The 27801-nt window shown below is 36.1% G+C and overlaps 2 protein-coding genes and 1 non-coding gene across 4 annotated transcripts; 2 read left to right on the top strand and 1 right to left on the bottom strand.

Moving 5' to 3' along the window:
* The first annotated feature begins 557 nt into the window (after positions 1 to 557).
* LOC101165264 (kelch domain-containing protein 1) lies at positions 558 to 16737 on the top strand. The gene is made up of 13 exons (XM_023949625.2): positions 558 to 831; positions 1163 to 1233; positions 2054 to 2171; positions 6111 to 6223; positions 6339 to 6429; positions 6514 to 6612; positions 9476 to 9550; positions 9853 to 9911; positions 10019 to 10131; positions 10256 to 10328; positions 10503 to 10587; positions 15329 to 15408; positions 16437 to 16737. The coding sequence occupies exons 1-13, from the start codon at positions 754 to 756 to the stop codon at positions 16570 to 16572; spliced, it is 1191 nt and encodes a 396-aa protein (XP_023805393.1). The 5' UTR covers positions 558 to 753; the 3' UTR covers positions 16573 to 16737.
* A 172-nt stretch (positions 16738 to 16909) lies between these two features.
* Positions 16910 to 25945, bottom strand: LOC101165512 (LIM and SH3 domain protein 1). Of its 2 annotated transcripts, none has more exons than XM_004080607.5 (7): positions 25732 to 25945; positions 23601 to 23695; positions 22520 to 22604; positions 20593 to 20700; positions 17528 to 17597; positions 17370 to 17455; positions 16910 to 17136 (listed from the first exon to the last, which is right to left on the bottom strand). In XM_004080607.5, exons 1-7 carry the CDS (start codon positions 25801 to 25803, stop codon positions 16963 to 16965), a joined length of 690 nt encoding a protein of 229 aa, XP_004080655.2. In that variant the 5' UTR covers positions 25804 to 25945; the 3' UTR covers positions 16910 to 16962. The 2 variants fall into 2 exon arrangements, with proteins under 2 accessions (XP_004080655.2, XP_011486672.1); XM_011488370.4 differs by having other exon boundaries at positions 16910 to 17076.
* A 685-nt stretch (positions 25946 to 26630) lies between these two features.
* Positions 26631 to 26702, top strand: trnac-gca (transfer RNA cysteine (anticodon GCA)). Its single transcript has one exon. It is a non-coding gene; the product is annotated as a tRNA-Cys (tRNA).
* Positions 26703 to 27801: the final 1099 nt, after the last annotated feature.

The raw sequence follows: 27801 nt of genomic DNA, 5'->3' as shown, positions 1-27801 counted from the left end.
AACATTAACTATAAATCTGAGTGACAAATCTGGCAACCACAAGATACGAATTGAATTGTTGTTAAAATGATCGTTAAAATACACTCCCAACTACAAGTGTACCTAGCCTTTATTAAAAGTGAGGTAGTATATTTGAAGTTAACTTTTTTATGTCGTATCTATATTCAATTTAAAATGCTCTAATTTAGTCTGAAGGAGTATTCAGTTAGTATACTTTCTACAATTTGCGTACATGGTCTGCTACTTTTACTCAAGTATACTTAAAAAAATAACTACTTTTTGGTACTGGGAGACTGTGTGAAATAATATTGTATGCAGGAGAAAAATGGAAAGAATTTTCCAAACTGTGGAAAAACCTTTGTGTAAGTCAAGAGAAATCACAGCAGCAGTTACAAGAATTTTATTTTGAAAGAAAGAAAGAAACAAGTATTTAACTTTTGTGCGCATGTCAATTTGAGACATTAAAGAAATGAATTACAGTTAGGTGAAACTGAATATATGCTCTGATAGTCAGTGGAAGTTGTGCGCAGTCTTCCTAATAAGCCTGCACCAGGGGAGGTCATTTATCTGGTGGGAGGAGTTAGGCCTATTTCAGGCAGAAGCTCGAAAAACACGTTCCGCAAACTTTGCATTTCAACCGTTTTCTTCCTGGAACAGGTGTCACCGGGATCTTTCGAGCTCCGCTCCCGGTTCCCCGCCGTTTTTCTCCGGTTTGGTTAGCGGGACGACGCGCAGTAGCAGCCGGCGGGGAGCATGGATGCCTGCCCGGTGAGGAGCAGTCACACGGCCTTCATCCATGGCAACACGCTGTACGCGTGGGGAGGATACCAGGTGAGCTCACCTGGACGGAAAGAGCTCCGAAGAGCTAAACTTTAAAGTGCATAAGAAGGTTTAACGCTGAAAAATATTCTTTTAACGCATTGTTTACACAGCAAGTAATTGGGGAAAAAATGGCAAAAATGTTGATTTGTAAACAGTCCTAAATATTCAAATGACAATATTTTAGGGGTTTGACATATCAAATGATAACTAATTAAGGAGAAAACAAAACTACAGTATATTTCTCATTTACAGCTTGAGCAGTTCGTTATTAACTTTTATTTTGAAATAAAAGGGTGCAATAGGTCATGTTTTTTGATGAGTAATTTGTTTCCTTCCTCAGGTAGTTGCAGGACAGGATGTCGTGTTGCCCAGTAATGAGATATGGCTCTGCGATTTAGACAGCGGCATGTGGTAAGATAGATTGCTGTTTATCTGCAGAGATAATCCATGTGTCACCTTGACACTGAAGAAGAGTTCTTGAGACAACAGAGCAAAGGATGCACTGATTTTTAAAAAAAAGAGCATTTTTGTTCTAAAGTAAAGAGGAGTTGAAGATGAATGTCTTCTCTTTTGGCTTTTTACACCATAATTAATTCAGTTTTTAGTTTCTTCACAGTTGAGGTTGTCTCAAGTACAGAAACTTTATTTATTAGTGTTAATATAACTCAATGTATTCCAAAACATGTCCTTCTTTAAATAAAATGCTTCTCTTTGGGCCACATCTCTCCTTTATTAACCCTTGTGCTATCTTAGATGACCCCACCCTTACATTGACCTGTTCTCCCTACCATGATAAAGGTGGAAAGATTTCATGTAATCCATGGACACCAGTGATGATCACAAATCATTTAAGAAAAAAGGTTCAGTGCACTGTCTAGTGGGTCTAGATGGCCCGACTCCCAATGTCAAAGTGCCTAGGATAGCACAAGGGTTAAATTAATGAGAGAAATGTAAAGTGCTGTGAATGATGTAAAAAAAAAAAAAAGGAGGCTGCATAAATTCCACTCTTATCAAAGTCTGTGAGGTCACAGTTTCTGATAGGATTTGCACAATGAATAACATTTTAGACATGAAGAACATTGTGAATGTTTTTTTTAAATCTATATCAAGTACTGAAGTCCCTTCGAACAACTATAAATGCTCTACTAAAATGAATATTTTTTTCTTGTTTATGTTCATTTCAATTTTGTGTTCAACTTGCTCTGTTATGGACTGTTTTGGTCGAAAACAGGGAGAGAAAGGAGATGACAGGAGACATTCCTCCACATTCACCAGGTTTCTGTGGATCAAATATTAACAGCACACTCTATGTGTTTGGAGGATGTGACCCTGGTGGATACTCAAACCAGGTGAGATGTACAAAATCGAATCCTCTGGTGTCTTGGCCCCATCTATCTTATAGTAATTTCAAAAATGCTACAGGGCACTTATGTTACTGACAGAGTGAACCCCAAACAATGTCTGCAGCTTTAACAACAGCAGTTGTTAAAGCAGCAAAAGCAATTTCCTTTTTTTGCTTCACGCCTTTAAGATTCATCATCTCACAAAAGACGAGCCTTACTTAATTTCTTTCAAAACCTTTTGACTTACTGTTAAAGCCCAACTTCAACCAACTTTTGATCTATTCTAAAGGTGTCCCAGTGGTCTTTTAATAATGTTTATGCTCTTTTTAGTCAAAATAAAAAAACTGTAATTTTCTAGACCATAATTTCTGTTCATTAGAAATCTGCCTCTGAGTTGTGGGCGGGACTGTTGGCGCTGAAGTAACTATCCGTTGACATCCCATCATCTCTTTGTTTAAACTCTCTCCCATTAGCTCGCAGCTCCTCACAACCCCAAGCTAACATTAGCGGCGCAACAAAAATGGCAGGGAATGTTGGAGCTATCCAGTTTTGAGTTTACAGTTTTGAGCCAGATGGCAGCTTAGACGAGGAAAAGTAAGACGCACATGGATCTATTTGTCTACAAGTGGATGCATTAAAATAGAGCGGATGTTTTGGCCCACCCACCGCAGTTTCTATGTCACCACTGAGCTTTTTTTTTTTTTCTTGTCTGCTCCTAATTCAACACAATTCGAATAAAGAAATATTCAGAAAAATGTTAAAGAAACATGTTAAAAACAGCACAACTACAATTTTCTTTGGAGTGGGTCTTTAACTCATAAGAACCCAGACCCATTTTTTTCTTAAAACTAAAATTACGTGTACTTTACCACAAACCAAGAGGACCACAGAATCCATTTCTGACATTTTTCTGTTACACCGATGTCACCATGGGTTCTTATGGGTTAAGGATGTTAAGTGTTATGTTAAGTGGGTAAACCTACCTGAACAACACTCTCGGTTTGTTTAACTTTGGCAGAATACGGTTATATTCTGAAAAACATGAATATTTTTTTTTTTTATTTGAAATATTCAAGAATTTCGTTCCCCCCGTTAATGCCAACTTTAAATAGGGGGATTAATGTTTTTCTGAGTATTTATTTTGAATATCAGTTTAAAAAGGTTTATTATTATTTTATTTATTATTAAATAGGTTATTTTTATTTAAAAATGTGTTAAAAGTTTATTCAAATTTTTTTTCTATTTTGACTGAAAGTTTTGCAGGAAAATGTTTCAATGGTCATTACCTGACTGGGGTAGGAGTTTTTGCATTATTCCAAACATGCTCAGACACATATGAACAGGAATATTCCTGTTTCTGAAGCACATACTGGTCTATTCTTTTGAATATTGGCTTATTTTGAATATAGTTTCTGTTTTAAATGTTGTAAATTGTGTATTTTTGCTCTCTGTTCCAGTTTTGTCAACAGAAGGACTTTCCACTCTAATTTGAGTCTTAATTTGTGTTGCTGGGCCAGCAGGTTAGCTCAGGACTTTGCAGGAAGTGAGATCATGTTCCAAAGTAAATGCAATTCAGTTTAGCAATGGACATTCGTCAAATGAAAAAGTAAGTGAGCTAACAAAAATAGACTTAAATTAGGGTCCTCCTGAACGTGCACGCAGCAGTAGGAAGGAAGACCTCTGGGTTCGACAGGTATAAAGGTACAGGTAAAGATTGACAGGTTTGACAGAATCTGATCTGCAGAGAGAGGTCATCCACTTCCACTGTAAAGTTTATAGATTGTCAAAAGTAAACTGGTGAAGATGCCACCAGAATGTCCACAATCTTAAGGAAGGACACTTTTGGGGGAAAATACAGCGCTAGTTTGGTAAGTCTAGTAGTTTAATGTTTTTCTATGAAAGGAATAAAGAGGCAGTCAAACAAATAAGAATTGCTTTCTATGGTGTACAGTTTAGTGTTTTGCAGCACTGTGGATCCAGTTTATACTGCGGCTATGGCCCTCCAACAGATATTTCCCTCTAAAGATAGCCTCACCTTTGACTGGAGTGTCACGACCTCAAGGTTATGTGGTCAAAAAACGCAAAACTAATATTATGGAAACCTTTTTTTTTCTCTGCCCTTCAAGAAGTCGTATCTCGTTGATGTTGAATTATCAAGAACAAGCTGTTACTTGTTTTGTTGCGCAATGAATACAAAGTTCTGTATGCACAAAAATGCTCATCAATGGCTTTGGTTATAAATTCATTTCTTAAAATTGATTTTATTTCATCAACTAATATATTACCAGCTTAATAAATTAGTTTTAAATAGGCAGATCAATATATCTGAAATATCTAACATTTGCTGTATTGAAACATGAGCGATTGCAATGGGGTAAGATAACTGCCAATAAGAAACGTATGCATAAAGACAATCCACAATTAGGTCGTCCGGTCGTCATGGGGTCACAAGCATATGTATCGAGTCAGGAAACACTGATTGTTTAAACTGTGCATATGCATTGAGGCTCATTTATTAAACTAAATAAAATGAAACGTTTAAGAATTTTATTGATCCCCCGGCAGGGAAATTATCTTCATGCCATAGCTATGTTGAATAATAAAACAGATGATCGCAATCTTAAAAAAAAAAAAAAAGCCTATGGTACCAGATACAAATTAAAGCTTGCGTTTCATAGCTGCAATTAATTGAACAAGCGCAAAGATAACTGAGCGAGTGTATTCAGGAACTGAGTGAGCGAACCTTACAACTGCTTAAGCACAATGCTAACCGAGCGACACCCCCCGCATTTTACAACTCAATCCAGACGGCAATCGTGTGCTCGCTTGGTTTGCAAGCAGTGTTTAGTGGGTGTGTTTGTCCTTTAAGGGTGGTAACCTTTCTGGTTGGTTGGCCGAAATTTGCATGTCAAATCTGGCGAGGCAGCGGGGGCGGCACTTCATTTTTTTAGAGGCTGTAATAGAAAAATAAAAACGGCGGGTGTAATGTTGATTAAAATGTTAACAAACGGCCAAGAACTTTCTCATCTGAAAATCACTTTATTAGGTAAATATACATGTACACTTTAGTTAACCTGAGACAGAGCTACTACGCAAAGTACAGGAAAAGTGTATTGGCATGTGGTTCATAAAAAGAAATAACCTCATGATGGGCAAAACCATTAAATAAAATGAATGGGGCAAGAATCTCCTATTGGGATTCAGAAAAAAAGTTTAGATTCCACTACAGCCGAAACATGCATGTCAGGGATATCTTAAGGAAGTTTTGAAATCATTATGGGATCGCTACAGGATCTACAATTTGGCAACCATTTTTTATGGCAAGGTTTGAGATCGGTCGTTTTTCGCGTTTTCCTTCAATATGGGAAAAGGAATTTTTGGTTCAAACAATCCTCACAAAATTTCAAACACACCACCAGCTTGAGTCCACAACCACCATGGATGTTTCATTGACCTTTGACCTTGAGAAGAGACAGCAATCTTGAATAAAAAACAGACCTCTTCATAACTTGTTACAAATTAAAACTCATCCTAACAATTTTCAATGACCTAACTTACTAAGCATTGTTAAGAAACGATTGTGGGGGAGGGGATGCTGCTTTTAAAAGTTGTAGATTTTGAATGGCGTGTGCGTGGCGAGCTAACAAAAGTGGGGTTCTCCTCACTTGCTCATTTTTTATCAAATGACTTTCAAAATGTTACAAATGGATGTTTGGCTAAAGCTGAATGAAATGAGATGATGTAGGATATGAACACATTAAAAAAGTGGATATGGTTAGCAAATAACCTCTGGTGCTAAGGAAATCCAAAATTTTACATTTGCCCATTTTTCTGAAACTCACGTTGATCCGTTCGGTATCCCCAGGCTATAGAGATAAACCGCCAGGAAAGCCGCCGTTTTGGAAAAACACGTCTAAGTGTTTTAATTCAAACATTTTTCTACAGATGTTCAGTGTCGACATGTCGAAGCCTTGCTGCTCCTGGAGGAAAGTTCTTAATAGTACAGGGAAGACACCCTCTCCCCGAAACAAACATTCCTGCTGGGTGCATAAAGACAGGTATGTTTGATCAATTTTTCTGATGTAAGCATTCTATTTAAAAAAATTTGCAAAATTTTATGAAAATTTATCAACATCAGATAATTGGACATAAGGACATTTCGCCTATTTGCAGATTAATTTACTTTGGTGGATATGGCTGTAAAACCATGAGTGAGGTACAAAACGCATTTCCATCTAGCTTCATTGTGGAAGAGATGTCCTGGGTATAGATCAACTCCTAATTATTAAATATTTATTTGCTGTTGTAATGTGGTGTAAAGTTCTAATGTGGCTGACTTTACTTTTAGACAACAATTGGAGACACTTTATTCCAATGTCTGGGGTGGAACAGTGAAGTCAATGTTTTTGACACTCGAACCTCCACGTGGAGCATGCCAGAGACTCGAGTAAGTAGAACAAAATGATTTGGTGCAGGTTAAAAAGTTTATTGCATTCATGACATTAAATTTAACCATCTTGGTTGGTCCTGTCTTTTTCTCTTTCATTTAACAAAGTTCATGCATCATGAACTTTGTTGTTCAGCATAATGATGGCAATTTTAAGACTGTAAAGTTGGGTTTGGGAGTTGCAGAACTTAATGCTCAAATACGTGTTTAACATCATTCCATAAATCCATTTTCTTTTGTTGTCCCTTCCGGGCTCACGGGGCTGCTGGAGCCTATCCCGGCCACTTATGGGCGAAGGCAGGGGACACCCTGGACAGGTGTCGCAGGGTCACACATATCACACACCCATGCACGCTATAGAGTGACCAATTAACCTATGAAGCATGTTTTTGGACGGTGGGAGGAATCCGGAGTCCCCAGAGAGAACCCACGCATGCACGGGGAGAACATGCAAACTCCACACAGAAAGGTCCCCCATTGATGTTCTTGAACCAGGGGCCTTCTTGATGTGAAGCAAGAGCGCTAACCTCTGCGCCACCGTCCAGCCACGTGTTTAACAGTTGTGCATGAAACTCAAGTCAGTCTTCCAGGGGTCAAGTTTGATAAAAAACAAAAACAAAACTTTTAGGCTTCTCATAGTTTCAACAGAGCAGAAGCTCTGCACAGAAGCTTGTGGCTCGCCCAGCATATTTTCTGTCTCAAATAGGCTCTTATTTTTGCCTGCTTCAGTTTTCCAACAATTTGAATAAGAAATTCTCAGAAAATGCAATTTTCATTTCTAATTTATTTATATATATATATATATAGATATCTATATATCTATATATATATATATATATATATATATATATATATAGAGATATATCCTACATATGTGTGACCCTATGTCCTACGTCAGAAAAATGCCACAATAACATGCTAAAAAAGTTTTTATCGGAGCGAGTCTTTAAGCAAGTTGCAAAATCCCCTTTCCCCCCTGTATTATTGCAGAAAAAACTCTATAACCTTAAAAATGAGCAGCATTATCACATACAACCACTGTAAACAATGTCGGAGGCTAAATTACCAAAATTTGTTCCAGAGATGCATGTGAAAAAGGGAAAAACTAGCATCTCCAATTCCTGTTCTTCTTTTTTTGTTTACTTTTTTTTTTCAACCTTGTAAGCCGGGTAAAAGGAGAGGAACCGGCTAAAGATTTTAAGGAAGCTGAAAAAGGAGATCTGCGTATGTGCTAAATTCAAAACAACCTTTTAACTACGCAACGCAAGTGCCATGGCAGTGGACAGATATGAGTACTCTATTGTTGAAGTTGGAACACCAAGTGCATTTATGCCTGTGCTATGCAAAACATGGATATTTAATCCTGGACAGTTTAAACTGTTAAAAAGAAAGTTCATTAACTTAAACCATTTCAGTTTTGCTGTAAATGGTGTTTTTAAACCATTAATCTACAGTAGCTGCTAGGTTCAACCTGAAAATTCTCATTAGTTTAAAACAATGTTGTGACTGGTGAGAGTTATGGGATGGGTCTCAGTTCCTTCGGAAAGGGTCATATGGTGTATTATCTGCCCAAAGAAACAATGAAGGGAAGGAAAGCACCAGACTTTCTTAAGGATTCTTCTTTTCATAAATGGCTGTTGACACACACACATTCATGTCTGTTTTTTGTTAAAACTGGTGTTTTTTATCTTTTACTATTGGTTGAAGTCCAATCAATGGCAGTTTGGACTCCTTCTGCCAGGATTTAAAGTTTAAAAGAAAGATTAAAACTTTAAAGGCGGATCATTTTCATCTTTTAGATGGATGATAATATTTAACAAGATGATTTTGTATCGTTTTGATACCTTATTAGAAAACCTACAAATGCGTAATAGATAACGAGGCGTCCATTCAGGCTTCCGTGTTGTTGAAGGCCATTATCTCGCTTATACCATGGTCATTTACAAAATAAATTATTATTCAGTCAATGTTTGGTACTTTTGATTTTTGTTTTTGTTTTTTCTGTTTAAATCGCTTTTTTACAAAAAGCTGACTATTTTATATGTGGTGCGTCGCATTGTCATAGTAACAGCTAAGTGATGCAGCATTATCCACTGGGTTATCACTGTGCATTATCACTTTTTAATACACAGCCAGCAGCCAATCAGAATCGAGTATTCACCCAGACCATGGCATAAAAAGTGATAAACCACAGTGATAATGATAATGCACACCTAAAAAAGAAGTTCCAGTCACATAGCTTAAATTTTCTATATCACTGCGCTGGCTTCTTTAAAAGCAACTTTAGTGTCATCATCTGGACAAAAGCAAGCGGCAAGAGGTCAACTTTCCTTCTGAATTTCTGCTTTATTTAACCCATCATGAAGATGAGCATCTATATTGCTTCCCTTTGCCGCTGCAGTCGAGTTTAAAAAGGTGCGTTGTCATGGTAACATGACAATGCGCAGCACCACGTAACAAATGGTCCGCTTTTTGTGAAAAGGTAATCTGAGCAAACAAATAACAAGAATAAAGTATTTATTACTTTTGTAAGTGACCATGGAATAAGTGGGTTAATGGCCTTCGAAGTGTGCATTATCAAAACTTGATGCACTTCGCGGAATCAACCGCTTCCACGGCGTTAATGGCACACTTCATTGGCCATTAACCCTTACTTATTCCACACTAAGCAGCCAATCAGAATTGAGTATTCACCTGGACTATGGTACAACTTTATTTAAAAGATATATATTTATCTAATTTAGGAAAACCATCTCTTATTTTAAAAGTCTGAGGTTGAAGGCCCCCAACCTAAGTTCAGGTTGTTAAACTGCTCCTAAGTTTTAAGTTGTGTTATCAAGAACTCATTTGTGTTTTTATGCAGGGTTCTGCTCCTTCCCCCAGAGGCTGCCATGCCAGTGCATTACTGGGAAACAAAGGGTTTATCACGGGTGGTGTAGTAAGTTACTTAAAAAAGCTTTTTTTGTTTGTGTGAAAACCTTTATTTCAAGGTAACTTGTTCTGAAGTGTCATGCAAAATAGTTTCTTTTAAATACTTTTACTTCCCATTTGTTGTAACATTTAGTTTTTCTCTTATTTTAACATCCCTTTTCTCTTTTCCTGACTCCTTTGAAGTTTCAAACTGCAGTAATACTTGTGTTTTTTTATTTTTTTATAATTTGGAGTAATTTTACACTTTCATATAGGTCACAGTGACTTTAGATACCTAACCTTTTAGACTTCCTCTGTCTTTGTTTACAGGAAACAGCAGAGTTGGACATCTTCTGCTTAGACCTTGAGACCTGGACATGGACCCAATTGTAAAATGTCCTTTTATAATAGACCCAATCATATTTATTTCTACTTCACAAAACAGTGTTTCTTTTTATTCTTTCGGTCTTTCACTGTTTTTTTCTTCATTTTTCAGTGACTTCCAGCTTTCTTGCGCACCCCTTGGCCGCTCTATGCACACCATGACATCCATGTCTGATCACACAATCTTCGTATATGGCGGCCTTGGCACAGATGGAAACACCCTAAGTAAGTCTCACTTGTGCATTTGAAGATTTATTATTCATTTGATAGGTCTATTTTTACTAAATTGTTCATTTCTGTGAAATAAAACATACCTGTATGTCTTTCTTTTTCCATTTATTTATGCTAGGTGATGCCTGGTTGTTTAACGCAAAAAGAAGAGAATGGACCAAAGTGACACACCAACACAAGGACAAGCCCAGGTCACTGTCATTTTATGCGTGTTTAAAAATCAAATGATTTCAACAAATTTAGCTCTAACCTTTTTTGTACCTTAAGTTTGTTTCATTAAGTTATTCCTTAAAAACAGCCAAAATTGTGTCAATCTTTTGTTTTAAACCTAATTTTTTTTATCTTGATTTTTATTTTCATATCAGGGTTTGTCACACTGCATGTCTGGGAAGTGACGGCAACGTTGTAGTGTTTGGAGGAACCAGCAAACTTTGCATCCGTGTCGACTCTGTAAGTCAGTAGACTAGTTGAAATTATTCTGTCAGCAAACTTCCTCTCATGTATATGTTGCTTTTATTCTGTAAATTTTAATATACTTCGGTTTTTAGTAAAACTTCTCAAAAGGAAAACCTTGAGGCTGCAGCGAAATTACTTTAATGAACCGTTTAAGTCTTCTTTAAGCTTATTTGTTGTCTGAATTAATAAATCAAATCAAATCAAACTTTATTTATAAAATAGCGCTTCTCATGCATTTTGCGCAGCTCGAAGCACTTTGACATTAAAAACAGAAAACACACAATATTACAGTAAAAACCCAACCCACCCTTCACCCCTCCCACTCCCCTCCGTTAAAACATATGACCCATGGCCCCCACATACAAAGAATATTGAGTATGTAACTTTAAATAAATAAATAAGCAAACAAACAAACAAGTAAAGCTTGGCTCTGCTGTGAGGAAACAGTATTTGGGAATCCTTTCATACCAGGAGCCAGCCCGGACATGGGAGCATCACCACAGCGCCCCCCCAGACCGGGACAACACTGGGGTCCACTTCACAGCCATGAAGCTGCAAAGTTAGACCCCAGCTGCCCCAGCAAGGGCGACGACTGCGGCAACAACCACCGACCAAGCCGGCAAGCACTGGAAGAAAAGATCCCCACAAGAAACGCTGGGGCTAAAATCATGATAAGATACTAAAATTAATGACATAAGATGTATGTAAAAACATAAAATTGAGAATAAGACGCATACATGAAAATAAATGCATAAAATAAAATAAAACATAAAATAACCTATACTAAAACTAATAGAATAAATTAGCAGTTAAAATCAACTAAAAGCTAAATTAAAAAGGGGGGTCTTGAGCCTCTTCTTACAAACCTCTACAGTCTCCTGAGGTTCTCCGGCAGGCTGTTCCACAGGCGAGGACCATAATGGCAGAACGAAGCCTCACTATAACTTTTGGTCCTCACCTTCGGAACAACTAAGAGGCCAGCACCGGAGGACCTCAGGGTCCGTGAGGGCTCCTACTTTAAAAGAATATCATTTAAATAAGAAGGCACAAGACCATAAAAACATTTATAAACCATTAAAAGAATTTTAAAATCAATCCTGAAACACACAGGGAGCCAATGCAGCGATTTTAAAACCGGTGTAATGTGTTCCCGCCCTCTGGTCCTTGTCAGAACTCGTGCCGCTGAGTTCTGCAATAGCTGTAGATTTGAAATAGACTTTTTGGGTAAACCAGAGAGCAGGGCATTACAATAATCTAAACGACTGAAAATAAAAGCATGCATCAGCACCTCTGTGCTGGCAAGAGAGAGGAACGGGCGGACTATGGCAATGTTTTTAAGATGATAAAATCCTGTCTTAACGACATTTTTAGTGTGTGGGATAAAATTTAGCTCAGTCAAAAAGTACGCCCAGGTTTCTCACACATTGAGAAGGTTTAAAATGATGAAGATTTGGTAAAATCCTCTCTCTCTTGTCTTCAGAACCGATGATTAGAACTTCAGTTTTGTCCTGGTTGAGCTGTAAGAAGTTTTCTGCCATCCATGACTTTATATCTAAAATATAGTTTAAAAGAGTGTTAACAAGTTCAAGGTCATCAGGAGACACGGCGATGTAAAGCTGTGTATCATCAGCATAGCTGTGAAAGTCAACGCCATGTCTCCTGATGACCTCCCTAAGAGGCAACATATATAAATTAAAAAGTATTGGCCCTGAAATCGACCCTTGGGGAACCCCACAACTTATTTCATGGATTCCTGAAGAGCACGTATCCATACTTGCATAAAAATAAAATATCTTATCAATTTATAGCTTTGTATGATCCTGGTTTTAAAATTGGTCTGTGAAATGTGCTACAGGTTGTACTTTATGCCTGAGTGTTAAATCAGCATAGAACAGTAAATGCAAAACCGTGGGGCTTTCAAAAACAACAGATCATACTTCTGATAGAAAATCACGTTTTCTTTGTTCTTGTCTAAGCTTTCTGCAGAGACATGTGATGTAGAAGAAAACTGTCAATAGGTCTGATGCAGCGGCTTTGAGTTTGAAACCATTGGAGATGATGCAAATCAGACTGTTGCTTTTAGCACAGAACATAAGGGATTTTGCTGTGACAGTGATTCCAGTAGAGGGAACTAGTTGCTGTCAATGGTTGCCCTTTAAGAACTTTGAACATTACTTCAAACATTGAGTTTTACAACAGATTATCAGAGCCACCCTAAAATACAAGAATAAAAATGAGTAATTTTATGAGAAAAAGGTAATTATAAGAAAGAGAAGGTCAAACATTTTAAAAAGGCAAGGCAAGTTTATTTGTATAGCACAATTCGTACACAAAGTAATTCAAGGTGCTTCACAAAACAGAAAAATGCATTAAAATCACAATACATCATAGAAATAATCAACGTAAAATTTACTTTAAAAGAAAAGAAAAAAATTGAAAACTGATTTAAAAAAAAAGGAAGGAAAGAGAAGTGCAGATAGGACCTTTCAGTCATATACACGGCTAAACAGAAATGTTTTTAAGTCTAGATTTGAACATGAACACAGAAGAGGCCTGTCTTACGACTTCAGGGAGGCTGTTCCAGATTATAGCTGCAGGATATTGAAACGCTGATTCCCCTTGTTTAGTTCTGACTCTGGGAATCAACAGGAGGCCGGCCCCTGAGGTCCTCAGAGTACGAGATGGTTCATATGGCACTAACATGTCAGAGATGTACTTTGGTGCGCCGCCATGGAGAGACTTGTACACAAGCAGAGCTGCTTTGAAGTCTATTCTTTGAGGTACAGGGAGCCAGTGCAGAGACCTGAGCACAGGACTAATGTGATCATACTTCCTGGTTTTGGTCAGGACTCGAGCAGCAGCATTCTGGATGTACTGAAGCTGTTTTACGGCTCGCTTGGAGAGGCCGGTGAGCAGGCCGTTACAGTAGTCTAACCTACTGGAGACAAATGCATGAATAAGTATCTCCAGGTCTGGCTTTGACATTATGTTTTTGGAAATGTTTTTCAGATGGTAAAATGCCGCTGATGTTACTGACTTGATATGGCTGTTAAAGTTTAGGTCAGAGTCCATGATTACCCCTAGATTTCTGACTTGATTTGAGGGTTTAAGAGACAGAGAATGAAGGTAGCTGCTGACACTCTCTTTGTTTCTGTGGGCCAAAAATAATAACTTCGGTCTTGTTTGAGTTTAGCTGGAGAAAGTTGTTCTGCATCCACGCACTGATCTGTGGGAGGCAGTGGCTGAGTGAATCCACCGGCCCATATTCACCTGTTGTTAGTGACACATAGATCTGAGTAACATCTGCATAGTTGTGATAAGATATGTTATTACTGTGTATTAACTGCCAAAGTGGCAGCATGTAGAGGTTGAACAGAAGGGGTCCCAGGATTGATTCCTGGGGCACACCACAAGTCAAGGCCATGTAGTCTGAGACACAACTCCCAATTTCAACAAAATATTTCCTGTCTTCTAGATAAGACTTGAGCCAACTTAGGACAGATCCAGAGATGCCAACCCAGTCTTGGAGTCTGTGCAAAAGGATCTTATGATCAACAGTATCAAAGGCAGCACTCAGGTCTAGCAGGATTAAGACAGAGACTCTGCCATCACCAGTGTTCAGGCGGATGTCATTGGTTACTTTGATAAGAGCAGTTTCTGTGCTATGATGGGGTCTAAAACCTGACTGGAAAACATCAAATGAATTGTTTTATAAGAGAAAGTCAGTGAGCTGTTGGTAGACAAGTTTTTCAAGGACTTTTCCTAAAAATGGCAGATTAGAGAGAGGTCTGTAATCATTCAGTACAGTGGGATCAAGACCGCTCTTCTTCAGGAGAGGTTTAATGACTGCAGTTTTTAAGGCCTCGGGAAATATTCCAGATTGAAGAGACATGTTAACCATTTGAGTAATTGATGGCAACACACTGTTCAGGACAGACTTTAGAAATCTAGTGGGTAACACATCAAGGCAGCATGTAGACGAGTTCAGATAGGTGATGGTCTCTTTGACAGTTTGGTCAGTCACAGGTACAAAGTGAGTCAGCTTAGAGTGAGTAGGTGGCCGTTAGATAGTTATGTGTTGTGGAGTTGATGGCTTTTTTAATGCCCTGAACCTTGTCATTAAAAAAATACAGCAAACTCATTACATTTAGGTGTGCAAACCAGTTCTATTAGTTACAATTTTACAAGAATAAACTTGTAGAATTGTGAGTAAAAGAGTCTATATTTGACATCATTTGCTGTAGGTTGAGAATTTACAAGATTAGTTATAAATTTGTATTAGTATGTGTTTAGGTATATAGAGCACAGTGTAAGCAGTTACTTTAGCATTGGTTTCAGAGTTAGGAAATGCTTTGTCTTTTAGTGAGTCAACATTGTTTTACAAGTATGAGGACATTAAAAAGAATTTGCAGAACACTGAGCTTTTTTAGACAAAAATTGTGGATGGAGGCTTACACAACCCACTATATTTTCAAAAAAGCATGAATTTTTCATTGTTAAATGACTATTTTTATGACTTTATTCCCCTAAAAATTAAGACTTTTTTTTTCTGATAAATTTACGGCTTTGTTTTTGCATGTATATATGTATATATATATTTTTAATGTTGGCTCAAGTACTCAGTTGTAGAGTTGTTTACATATTTCCCACTAATTTCTAATTGAATTGTTAAATTGCAACAGGATGAATAAAATATCAATTCTGGTCCTGATGCAATGATTTAATCTCTTACCAGTTGGCTGTTCTGAGGACTCCATCGGAGCATCACTGCAGCGACGTTCTCTTTTTTCAGATGCAGCCGTACTCTCTCTGCAGGTATGATTTATGAAAATGGTTTGCAGTAGCTCACACAGTGGCATTTAGTATACCGGTAATCTTTTATCGGTTTCCTGTTATATACATATAATACTTGGAAACTAAATTCCTTTCCTGGAGCATTTTTTATGAGGAAAATTTAGATTAATTTAAAAGATTTTCTTAAAAGATTATCTAAAAAAATAAAAAAAGCAAACAAATACATCAACTGCCCTTCAAATTAATCAAAAATGTCTTGGCACATTTTATTTAAAGAAATGTAAAAATTTTCTAAACTATTTTTGAAAATGTTTATTCAAAATCCTATAATTTTTCTACCATATTTATTTTTATTTTCATTTGCAAAATAAAAACAGAAAATGTCATCATAAAAAAGGTTGTACAATTCTCTTTTGTCATTTTATTCAGATTTTTGCAACAAAAGTATTAAACAATTTTAGTTTTGTTTCATTTTTTTCTTTTTTCTTCAAACTAGCAAATAATTCAAATGGCAACAATTTTTTACTGAACACATACAAAAGCTGCATCACACCTATTGGGTTTAATTTTTATAGTAGCAATGCTTTTCTTTCTGGAAAACCTGATGCTATTTTCACAAAAAGTTTTAGTTTTTAAAGACTGAAAACCCACACTGCTGTAAAATCTAAATACAATATGTCAATCCTCATCTTTTGTGAGATGGAGGCATTTTGCACTCATTGCCTTTTACCAATTCTAGATATTTGCTTTTAAAACAATTTTAAAATTTGATTAAAAATACCTACTTAATACCTCTCTAAATTTCTTTGTTTCAACTATTTGCAAAAATGTTAAAAATGAAATATTATTAAAAACTGATAAGAAGACAAACTTAAATGCCTATTTTCATCCTTACTTGTTTATCTGATCATATTTACAGATTACATACACCACACTACAAGATAATGTATTGTCAGAGTTGAACCATCTTAAAAATCTGAAGAAGTAACTCATTTAAAGATAAACTTTGGCTGGGATTGCATGTAAAACTCACATCTGCTTGCTTTTAGACTAAGTGAAGACTTCATTGGAAGGAACTCTGAGCTTTTCAGTCAGAAACTCAGCTGGCTGCCATCCAAACTATACAACAAAATAAAGAAGAGAGTGACCTTTTTCTCCATCACCAAGCCTGATCTTACAGCATAAAGGAATGTTTTTTTTACACCTACCATGTTCTGAGCCACTTGGTTTCTTAATGAAGTGTTTAATTTTGTATCTTTGTGTTCGTACAATTTAAATATGTTGGTGCTATAGATGTGCTGTTTTAACTTGAAATAGAAGTTGTAAATAAAGTCTTTGTTTTAAATACTATGTGCAATACCACTTGATGTGCTTTATTTAATTTTCTCTTCCCTGTTAAGCTTAATACTGAAATTGCATTGGCTTTTTTGGGGGGTTCAACCTTCTAATCCTTAAACTTGGTCATTCTACTATCCTTTTTTTTAATTTTTGATGGGGGAAAAGGTAACAAGACAACTCATAATGGTTTTCTCTCACATTCATTTCCATACAAGATGGCAACAAAGTATGTTTGTCTCACAAGGGTCGAACGTAATTCAGTGGAAGCATTCCCCGCTGGCCTGTTCGCTGGTTGCTTCCGTACATCCATCCCTCATCTATTGGCTCTGCATCAAAGATCAGGTCCCCCTCCTGAAAGGAAACTTCATCCGATTCTGCCGCTGTGTAGCTGTACAAGGCCTGATAGCGTTTCTAATGAGTGGAGAAAAAAAGTTGTATGAAGTACGTGCAGTTTCATTTACATTGAATTGTACAAAAGGCAAATGTTGTGTTTATTTTTATTTTTTCCATAAGTCATGTGTAAACCGTAGCATGAAACATTCAACATTGTAGATAAATCAATCTTTTGACTTCATAAATGCACTTGTAATGTTAAGTCCCCAATGCACAAATAATTAAAATTTGTGCTCATGTAATATCCTTACCCCTCCACTAGGTGGGGCTATAGCAGCAGGTTGCATTTCAGCAGCAGGCTGAACCGATCTTTGAGGATTCTGTTGTTTTTCAAGGTCTGCAGTCACATATCAAAAAGAAAAGTCAGTGAAATATTTTTCTCTTCAAATAGTTTTAAATTGTGCCTCACCTTTCCTGTTTTCTGGAGGAGGCGCATCACTTCGACTTTTGCTCTTCTCAAATTCCTCATGGTATTTAATCTGCACATATGAGAAATCCAAATGAGGGCAGTAGTTTTTTTTTTCTCTCCACACTTCTTTTTACTCATTCCTTGAAACAATGAAAAGTCTTGGCTTTTTTTCAGGGATACCAAAGTGTGTTAAAATGTAGTGAGGAATACCTTGGTTACAGGTTTTCAAGGGCTTTTCAGTAGGATGAGTAAGACAAGGTTATTTATTATACAGGTGTTTAAATTATCTTATACAGGCTATTTATCTTTCCAAAAACAACTAGTGTTTCTTCATCATAATTATGAATTAATATTTACTTTTGCTTTTTCACTCTAATTCACTTTTGATTTTCTGTCAGCTACTATTTATTGTGTTTTTAATTAATATTTTTTGTGAACTTACTTGACTTTTGTTTTGTACAGTGTCCTTGAGTTCCTTGAAAGACGCTTTTGAATCAAATTGATTATTATTACTATTATTATTATTTTCTTTGTAACCGGGGCAATGCAATTCTGAATAAAGATAGATCAGCCAGACATCCTCAGAGCTGCTTGGGGCAGATGCTCAGCGCCTGTCTGCTTTGACTCTCCTCGTGAGAAATCGTACTCGGCTACTGGCTTCTATTCTAATCATGGGGTTGAAACAGAAGTTCGTGAAATGCCTGATGTTTCAGCACTGTCCATCTGATTCTCTACTCTCTGGGTTTGCTTAAACTGTTTGATTTAATCCAATCGTTGCTAGCGATTATTTACTCTTATAGGGATAATAATAGTGCCAATGGAAAAAGACTGAACCTCATAATATTGTGCGAATTTAATCAACACCTAATCAAAAAAGAAAGCAAAATTAAGCTTGAATCTCCCTTTGTGCTTTATTCAAGACCAGAAAAGTAAAATTGCAGCTTGTTGCAACCCTTCTAGTGAATCTCTAATTAATTTCAAAGTTTTACCTTGTATTTCCATTTATTTAGTTCAGCTGGATGCTCCTGTTTGTGATAAATTTACACAATAATATTTTTTTCTTTTTACCACAGATTTTCAGAGGCAAAAGCAAAGCTCATCCTGTTCACATAGGTGTGGATTTGAATTGAATTTTTTATCGGGAAATATTGTTTTATTGATTGATTTCCAGCAATTTTAAGCAATAAAAAAAAGGAAAAAATACAATAAAAACAAAAAATACACAGATATTTCTGACCTTTTTAGGATTTGAATTCATAAATTGATAAGAAAATAAATAAAAGATGATTCCACAAGATTCTTGGCATTATAATTACTTCTATTCATAGACATATTTGCACTGAATCCATTAAATGTAATGATTGTCAAATCGTTTTTGATTAATTTGTTGGAAGGGAATGCAAAAAAGTGAACTTATGTATTCTGATATCTATTATGTTTTGTGTGTTAAACTTTGAATTACTTTAAAGATTAGATCAAAGTGTAATTTAAAGAGTTTAAAAATATATCTGTTTGTGTGGATGCGAAGGTATGAGCAGAACTGCTTAGGCTATTGGAGACAGCTTTATTAGGACTAAATAAAAGCTTGACAACACGCCAGTGGATGGGAGAGTAAACATTGAGTCCTCAGCAAGGTTTGGAAAGGCTTTAAACAGATCAGGGTTGAAATTCAAGGAGTGTTTACAAAGATTACAAAGTAATGAATTACAGTCATTTAATTATTTTTGTCAGTAACGGAGGAACTTCAGGAACTACAATTCAAATTTCGCTTATGAAATTACAATTACTAGACCACAGAAACCCTCGTTACTTCATTACTAGTTTTGTAGGCTCTGACATTTTCTGTTGGTTTAATGAAACGAAAAGGAGAGTCACATTGAATGCACGCTAATGCAGAGTTGGGGATCGGTTAAAGTACAGACAGGCTCTCATTGCTGCAGTCACATTGCTTTAATTCAAAATATTATAAGAGAAGGACATCCTGCAAGAAGACTCCTCATTTTAGAGTGTTGGACTCACTTCTTCAAGAAGCAACAGATGTACGACAGAGCAGAGAACTGCCCTGTCACGAGTGAAAGAGCTCTAGTAAACGCCATACACTCTAGTGTGAACGACACTAGCCGGCTTCTTCCTGGGAGCAGTTTTATATACTGTATATACACCATATATATATATATATATATATATATATATATATATAAATATATAAATAGAGTTTGCAACATTGACTGTAAAAGATTTAGAGTTAATGGTTTGCACTCAGCAGAAGAGGGAGGGGCGATAGGTTCCTTCACTCGCAGCGGCACAGGAACTGTGCGAGTGCACGAGGGAGAGACATGTGCAACTAGAAATCGTTTCACTTTAAAATTGTTTAAAAGGAAAAAGCGGAAAATGTATAAAGTTAAAAGTTGAATTTTACATACTTTTTTATATCTTATCTTTTTTTTACATTTTATCTAGAATGAATAAAAAATGAAAAGCATTTCAATGTAATAAATATTTTTACAATAAAAACACATTTTATAGATTAGTAATTCATTTTGTGCATCAGTGAATTACTTTTTAAAATAAATGAGTAAAGTAATTTAATTACAATTTCATCCAGTAACTAAAGTAATCAACAACCTTTTAAAAATAGTTTACCCAACACTGTATTTATATGAAAAACGGGTGCTAGAGAGAAGTGGAAGGAAAAAAGAAAAATAATCAGTGGGAAAATAGATGTAACCTTTTGACATGTTGGCTCATTACCCATCATTCCTTTCTGCAACTCTCATGAAAGCAAAATAAAGTCTGTGTTTCTGTGGTATGAGTATACATGTGTGTGTAGCAGCTCAATTTGTGTACACAGCTGAGAAATGTTGACCATATTGGGCATCTTCTCCTGAGTGGACAGGAAGAATTGTCAGAAATGTGCCTCTGCAGAGCTACACTTCAACATCCTTCTCTTTGTTCACTATTCACAGCTAAACTGACTTAATCTCTGCCAAAGTTTTGCTCTATATTTGCTTTAAAAAGTGGGCTTCAAAGTAAAAGGGAAGGTTTTGAAGGGGAACTGGACCTACGTTGCTAATCTGATCTTGCGTCTTCTTCAGTCTCTGCATTTCTGGAGTGTCGGCCACAACGCTGAACCCTTTTCCCTTGTTCTTCTCAAAGTCTTCTTTGTAAAGAGCCTGCAAAAACAGTTTCATTTCAGAGCACGTTTGAATTGTTGGATTTGATTCATCCACAAACAGTTCAATTCCATCAGCGTATCTCTGTAACAATAAAATCCCTTCCCCACTTTTTAAAGTCAAGTCGTGCTAATGTTCTATTTTTATTTTGTTTGACTAAATCTAACACTGTTCCTTGTTAAAAAGTAAAAAAAAAACTTTTTGTTAGACTCAATTTAAATAGTACCACAACATGTTCTATGTTATTGAACTTTTGTAAATTAAATTAAAAAAAAAAGATGTGTGTGCTGACCGAGCATGTTTTTGGAGTGTGGGAGGAAGCCGGAGAAAACCCACGCTGTATCCGCTGTACATGTGTGTGCCGGACCTACTGATCCAATGCACCCCTACTCATCTGTCTTGTTTGATGCTTCACCTATGTTTCACCTTGACATAACTTTGATTTTCTTTTTTGTCCTACTTCTTTGTTATTTGACATTTGATAATTTGTCACACTTTAAAGCAATGGCTGAGGCAAAACTCCTGGAATTTTAGAGCCGTGGTTTAATACATAGAAAATAAGAAACGTTTTTTTGATTTATTTTATTTTCTATGGTTTATAGGCCTTTTCTTGTAAGCAGTTTTGTCACAAACATTCAGCAAGCTTCTTCTTTAGAATGAATTTCACCTTTAAACACTTGAGTTTATCTTTTTGCCTAAAAAGGATTGTGTTCTTCACAGACAGATGCTCATAAATGGGATTTAGACAGCCACTTCCAACCATCCCTGAAGGTTTGGACACAGAAATACACAAATGTTTATTTAAAAGTAAATCTGAGATCTGAACCTGCTACCCCCTCCCGCCCGCACACACACACACACACACACACACCCACACACACACACACACGCGCGTGAGTCACATCCTTGCTATGAGGAAAATGCTGGCCAGGGAGAGAGCTGGGCTGCAGAGACTTTTATGGTCATAAACAAAGAAGTGGGAAGCTCGAATGAGGGGAAAGTGGGGGGATGGAACAGAAAAAAGCAGCTTTTCAAGACCCTCTCAAATGAAAATGATGTTTTGGGGTGTTTTTAAGCATGTTCTTATAACATTTTTCTCATGATGGAGGATTTATATAACGAAAATTAAGCTTAAAATTAAATCTCCTGAGTATTTTTTTGTTCTAATCATTGTGAATCAGAAGCAGACAAGAAAATGCCATTTGAAAAAGCTTATAGATTTGACATAGTACATACAGCGGGATGCCAAAAGCTCCCTGCTTTGCTCCATTCTGATGCATCAACTCGTAGATGACTAGATCCATGTATTTCTTTGTTTTTGTCTTCTGAGCCGGCATGCGGCTCAAAACTGTACATCTGGATAGCTCCAGTATTGCTCACACTAGTAGATGCACCAGTAATGTAAGGTTGTGCTTGTTATGCATTGTAAGCTAGTGAGAGAAACCGTAAACAAAGGGATAATGGGAAGTGGGTGTAGGCTAACAGTCAGAGGCAAATTTCTTTTGACAAACTGCCATTCTGCAGAAACTATTTCCTAGAAAATAACACAGACTTTTTTTTATTTTGGCTAAAATGGATTAATCACTGGGAACGTTTTTAAATCAATTTACATCAGATCAATAGATGATTGGGGTGGAATTTAAAGTTAAAATACTTAAACCACTTATGTAGCATACAAATGCATTTTTGTTGCAAACTGAAGCCACTTCAACTGTTACAATCTGTAACTATTGTTCACATCGTTTAATTTAATGTAAAATTTAACATGTTTTGATCTTCTCTGAAATTCGGTCACATAAAACAACAAAACTGACCTCACCTGACTGTTGAGTTGGCTCTGTTGTTTGAGCCGCAGATTCTCAGGTGTGTCGGTCACAATTGTAAAAGAGGTTTTCGGGTAATGCCTAAGGAGGAAAGAATACAAAAACTGCTATATATCACATACTTTTATAACAGTGGAAAACGAAGCATGTGGAAAATAAATTATTGAGGCCAATTTTATTGATCTGTTTAAAAAGAAAAATCAGAAATACATAAAATGACTCTCAATCAAGTCTGATCTTTCAGTCTTATGTCAAAAAGGTGTCTAAAATATCAAAAAGCTTCTGATGATTATTTGGCCATCAGTACAGGATTGAATGGCACTGATATTCTAGTTTTTTTTTGTTTTGTTTTTTTAAGAAAATGGCATAAGCTTACTGAATAGCACTTTACGTCCTCCTTGAAGGCCCAAAGCATTTTACAGTCATTTACCCATACACACACACATACACAAACTGATGGTGGCTCCGCTGTCAAACACTGGCGCCAACCTATAACCACCAGGAGGAACACTGGGTTCAGTGTTTTGGTCAACAGTTCGACACAGGTTATTTTTTAAGCTAAAAAAATATTTTTCAGCTACCTTCAATTTGGATTGCCATAAAGAAAATGTTGCTTTGGAGATGAGATCCCCATTTTTTAAGATGGTCTTTCCACCTTCTACACCTACTTTGTCTTCTGCAGGGTCACAACAAAGGAAGATGGGGGGGAAAAGTAAATGGAAGTAGTAAAGGATTTAAATTTTAGGTGATGCACTAGCATTGTTTAAAGCATGTGGTCAAAATATGTCTATTCATGTCATTTTTCCGTCCTTTTCACGCTTTGATGCTTCTAATTTCCATTACTCTGTGTGTCTCAAAAATAACTTGTATGATGTATATTGGTTCTATTAACTCGAATGCTGATTTTATTTGTTTTAACCTTCCAATTAGATTGTTGATCAAATTAACCCCGTAGGGGAAGACAAAAAAACACAACTAAATGGTACTGTGAGACAAACTTTAATGTATTTTAGTGATCACTCAGGTATCAAGGTGAAGTTGACATAAATGTGGAGTATGTGTAAAATGTGGACTCACATACTGCAGTAGGGTCTCTTCTCAAAGCCTTTGTAGTTCTTCATGCTCAGGGCCATTTTGCAAACTTCACAGCTGAAGCAACATTTGTGCCAGAACTGGAATGATCAAAAAAAGGGAGAGTATAAAATATATGTTAAAAAACCCTGTGCATTTTAGTATCAGGGAAAATCTCTCTGGGATTCACAATCAGCTCAAAATTTCTTGATGATAAATGGGAGCATGCATCCAAGCTAATACTCTAATAATACAGTTAGAGTTAAGTTAAGTAGAATAAAGGGACCAGAATTAAATGGAAACATTAATATTGGTTTTAAAAAAATTTAAAATTGGAGGTGAAGGAGCCAGAGAAGATATGAAAATGAAATGGTGTCCATCCAGAAAATATAAGGTAAAAGATGAAAGCATTGTTAACCACAAACAATATAATACAATGTAAGAAAAAAGTGAATTGATAAATGTCATAATAAAAATGAATGGAGAAAAATGACTTGTAAAGTATGTGAGTTGATTTGTTGAGAGTATCTGTAATTTGACAACATTCAAAGCTATGCTACATTCAGCAGTACGAAACTGTGCAAATGAAATGCCAGAAGCAGCAAAAATGTTGAAATATTTCTAAATTTGCAATCAACTGATGAGATGGAGGCTCTAAAGATGTTTAGAAGCATATTTATGTAGAAAAATCTTAGCATAATTTGCAGTGTACATAACTTTTACTGGTCCTTAACATTTTAAAAGAAAATAAAAACAAGTATTTGACATTTAGATCATAACAAAGATGCTAATCTAAGGCTGCAGTTTAGAGTTTAGTTTCCATCCGAATACCACAGAAGGAAAAATGTGGAAGGAATTGATAGAAATGAAGCAAAGGCATCAAATACTTTTAATATTTATGATTAACCAAGTATAGACAAACTGTACCTCTGATAAAAAAAAATGAGGGAAAAGTTATAAATAAAAAAAATATTAGTTGCAGAGATTCCCATTTGTGCAGAGTTTGTGCCCAAATCTTGTTAATTCCAATCTTGATGAAGGTTTATAAGTGAACATAGCATACTGAACCAGTAGCTTTCCAGCTGGTCAGTTAACTAACTGGTTTGTGGGACTTTTATTCTGAAAGCATGTAAATCAGGTAAACAAAAATAAACTGTTTTTTGTTTATTCACATTTCTTTCCTTTTGCTTTTTTTTTCCTCTTGCGTGTGGATATATGGAGTGTTGTACAAGTTACTTCCAACATGAAAAATTACTTTATTTGAACCGAATCTCTTACTTACTATTATCTCAAAATTTTAATGCCTCACATTCCATCACAATTTAGCACTCCTAAAGAAGATCAAGTACAGTAAAAATATGTGTTTCACATTTATCTGAGTGAAAAATGGCTATGAATATTCCAGTGAAAGCACCATTTTGGAAAAGCAATTCAGTGAAAATTAGAACTTAACACTTTTATTAGAAACACAAATTAAGTGCTTGGGTCTAAGAATCCTATAGAAAATCTGGCTTGTTTTTTAAAAACAGAAATAGTATTAAAACCTTAAAGTGGCTGAAAAAAGCAGGAAAAAAATGTTAATTGTGGCCTTTTTTATTATTTATCCCTTGTGCTATCCTATGACCCCACCCTAACATTGACGTGTTCTCCCTACCATGTCAAAGGTAGATAAAGGTGAAGAGGATTTCATGTAATCCATGGACACCAGTGAAGATCACAAATCATTGAAGAAAAAAGGTTCTCACTGTCTTGTGGGGTCTAGATGACCCAACTCCCAATGTTAAAGTGCCTAGGATAGCACAAGGGTTACTAACTCAAGCTTTCAGTTCTTTGAACATAATATACATTTTGGGTAGCCGAACGGTATAATACGTTGTTATTAAAGTAAAGTACTATTTTGTGAAATGAATAATAGAAAGACATTGCAAAAATAGTAGCCTATGCTGAAAAAATGCAATACTTTTCTAATTACAGAATCACTCCAAACATTGTTCATTTGTATCTGTTTTTGCAGACTATTTTACAATTTACACAATTAATAAAATACAAACTCTCATGTTACGTGTAAAAAAAAAGGTTTAATTTAAGCAGAAGTGTGAAAAGTAAAAAGAAAAGAAAGTGCAGTTTGTTAACTTACCTTGTCAAGGCAGTTTATTTTTTCTGTTGGGTAAACCGGTTTATTGCATCTCCCACAAGATGGATTCATCATGGCTCAGAAATTATTCAAACCTTCAAAACCAGAACTCACGTTTTTCAGAAAAAGAAAAGATATTTTTGAAGTGATTTGCATCAAACAGATATCATCCTTCTGTCCTTCAAGAGGCTTTTATATGTACAGTCCAGAGCCACAGTGAGAGGAGGGTTTCAACGGTGCATTCAAGTACCGTCGTAAGTGTGAGTTTCAACCTAGGTTTCAATAGCAGTGTTGTTATCCCCTAAAACACATTAGTTGACAAGATGGAGTATGTGGAAAAATACACATTTCATAAATATGTTAAGAATAAATGAAGGTTTATGAGCAAAAAAGCAATTTAGGCTCACAAAGATATATATATAATAAAGATATATATAAAGTATTAAAAACTACGTCTGCGCCAACAGAAAACCTTGCTTGAAACAAATGCATAACGGGACTTATAGGCATTAACAGTTCGATGTGCTGTACGCCTTCTCTATCACGTCTTTTTAAGTAATAGTAAGACTGATTGCACGGACATGAGTGTATATTGAGAAATGTATGTAAAATCTTAATCCCAGCCCCAGCCACCAGCACATGCGAAAGTGACCAGAAATAAAATATATAAAACATGTTATGACTTAGTTATTGTTACGGTGACATGATGTCATACAGTGACGCCATCTTCTGGCAACTCAGATGGATAGCAGCCTATGATTCTAAGCTCAACAAGAAGAACACGTAGGCACCACCAGTGACATCTCACTAAAGCGCTTTACAACATAATCCTAATACGAACAAACGACGATCTACTCGATGAGGAATAATAAATATATCTTGGTGACGCTTCTGTGCAGTCAGGGGGTATAGCTCAGTGGTAGAGCATTCAACTGCAGATCGAGAGGTCCCCGGTTCAAATCCGGGTGCCCCCTCATTTTGCCATTCATCCAAATGTGTAGTTATATGAGTGTTACACTATAATAATTTTTACATTTACATTAAAAAAACTCTTATTGGACAATTTTTTCCCCTAAACATCACTAGTATAATTTAGATACATTCTAATGTATTTTATATCTAATACTTTTATCTAATATTAGGTTGATTTTTTTCCCTAGATTACTCACTTGAATTGATACATTAGGGCTAATGTTTGAAATTGATTGCTGTTTTTTTGTGGCTGTTGTTGAAGGATGCAAGGTTTTAGCACTATTATGCCACGGTAAGAAGGGTCTGGTTTGAATTCCACACTGCATGGAGTTTGTATATTTTCCCTGTGTGTGTGGGGGTTTCTCTAGATACTTCAGAGTAATCGTTATGCATATTACCTCAATTGGTAATATTGGTAATATTATTACTCAATAATAATAATGCACAAACTAATACTAATCTGGTAGATCACCAGATTTTATTAGACAGACTTAGTAGTCTAGTGGGCCTCTCTGGAAATGTTCTTAAGTGGTTTTACTCTTACCTGACAGATTGACACTTTTATGTAAGTATGGATACGTGCTCTTCAGGAATCCACGAAATAAGTTGTGGGGTTCCCCAAGGGTCGATTTTAGGGCCAATACTTTTTAATTTGTATATGTTGCCTCTTGGGGAGGTCATCAGGAGACACAGCTTTGACTTTCACAGCTATGCTGATGATACACAGCTTTACATCGCCGTGTCTCCTGATGACCTTGAACCTGTCAACACTCTTTTAAACTGCATTTTAGATATAAAGTTGTGGATGGCAGAAAATTTCTTACAGCTCAACCAGGACAAAACTGAAGTTTTAATCATCGGTTCTGAAGACAAGAGAGAGATGATTTTACCACATCTTCATAATTTTAAACCTTCTCAATGTGTGAGAAACCTGGGCGTACTTTTTGACTCTGAGCTAAATTTTATCCCACACATTAAAAATGTCGTTAAGACAGGATTTTATCATCTCAAAAACATTGCCAGAGTCCGCCCGTTCCTCTCTCTTGCCAGCACAGAGGTACTAATGCATGCTTTTATTTTCAGTCGTTTAGATTATTGTAA

The sequence above is a fragment of the Oryzias latipes genome, chromosome 19, assembly GCF_053564925.1.
Source record: "Oryzias latipes strain Hd-rR chromosome 19, Olatipes_Hd-rR_3.1".
Taxonomy (NCBI): Eukaryota; Metazoa; Chordata; class Actinopteri; order Beloniformes; family Adrianichthyidae; genus Oryzias; species Oryzias latipes.
The sequence above is the reverse complement of the archived record's forward strand: the minus strand, read 5'-3'. Positions and strand labels throughout refer to the sequence as shown.

Bases quoted from the DNA above. Each gene is read 5' to 3' on its own strand.
- LOC101165264 (XM_023949625.2), top strand. From the start codon at position 754: ATGGATGCCTGCCCGGTGAGGAGCAGTCACACGGCCTTCATCCATGGC. The intron at 2,172-6,110 runs GTGAGATGTACA...ATTTTTCTACAG, and splicing joins CTGGTGGATACTCAAACCAG to ATGTTCAGTGTCGACATGTC. The intron at 10,132-10,255 runs GTAAGTCTCACT...TATTTATGCTAG, and splicing joins CACAGATGGAAACACCCTAA to GTGATGCCTGGTTGTTTAAC.
- LOC101165512 (XM_004080607.5), bottom strand. From the start codon at position 25,803: ATGATGAATCCATCTTGTGGGAGATGCAATAAACCGGTTTACCCAACA. The intron at 17,598-20,592 runs GTAGGTCCAGTT...TCATATGTGCAG, and splicing joins CGCAAGATCAGATTAGCAAC to ATTAAATACCATGAGGAATT. The intron at 17,137-17,369 runs GTAAGGATATTA...TCCACTCATTAG, and splicing joins TAGCCCCACCTAGTGGAGGG to AAACGCTATCAGGCCTTGTA.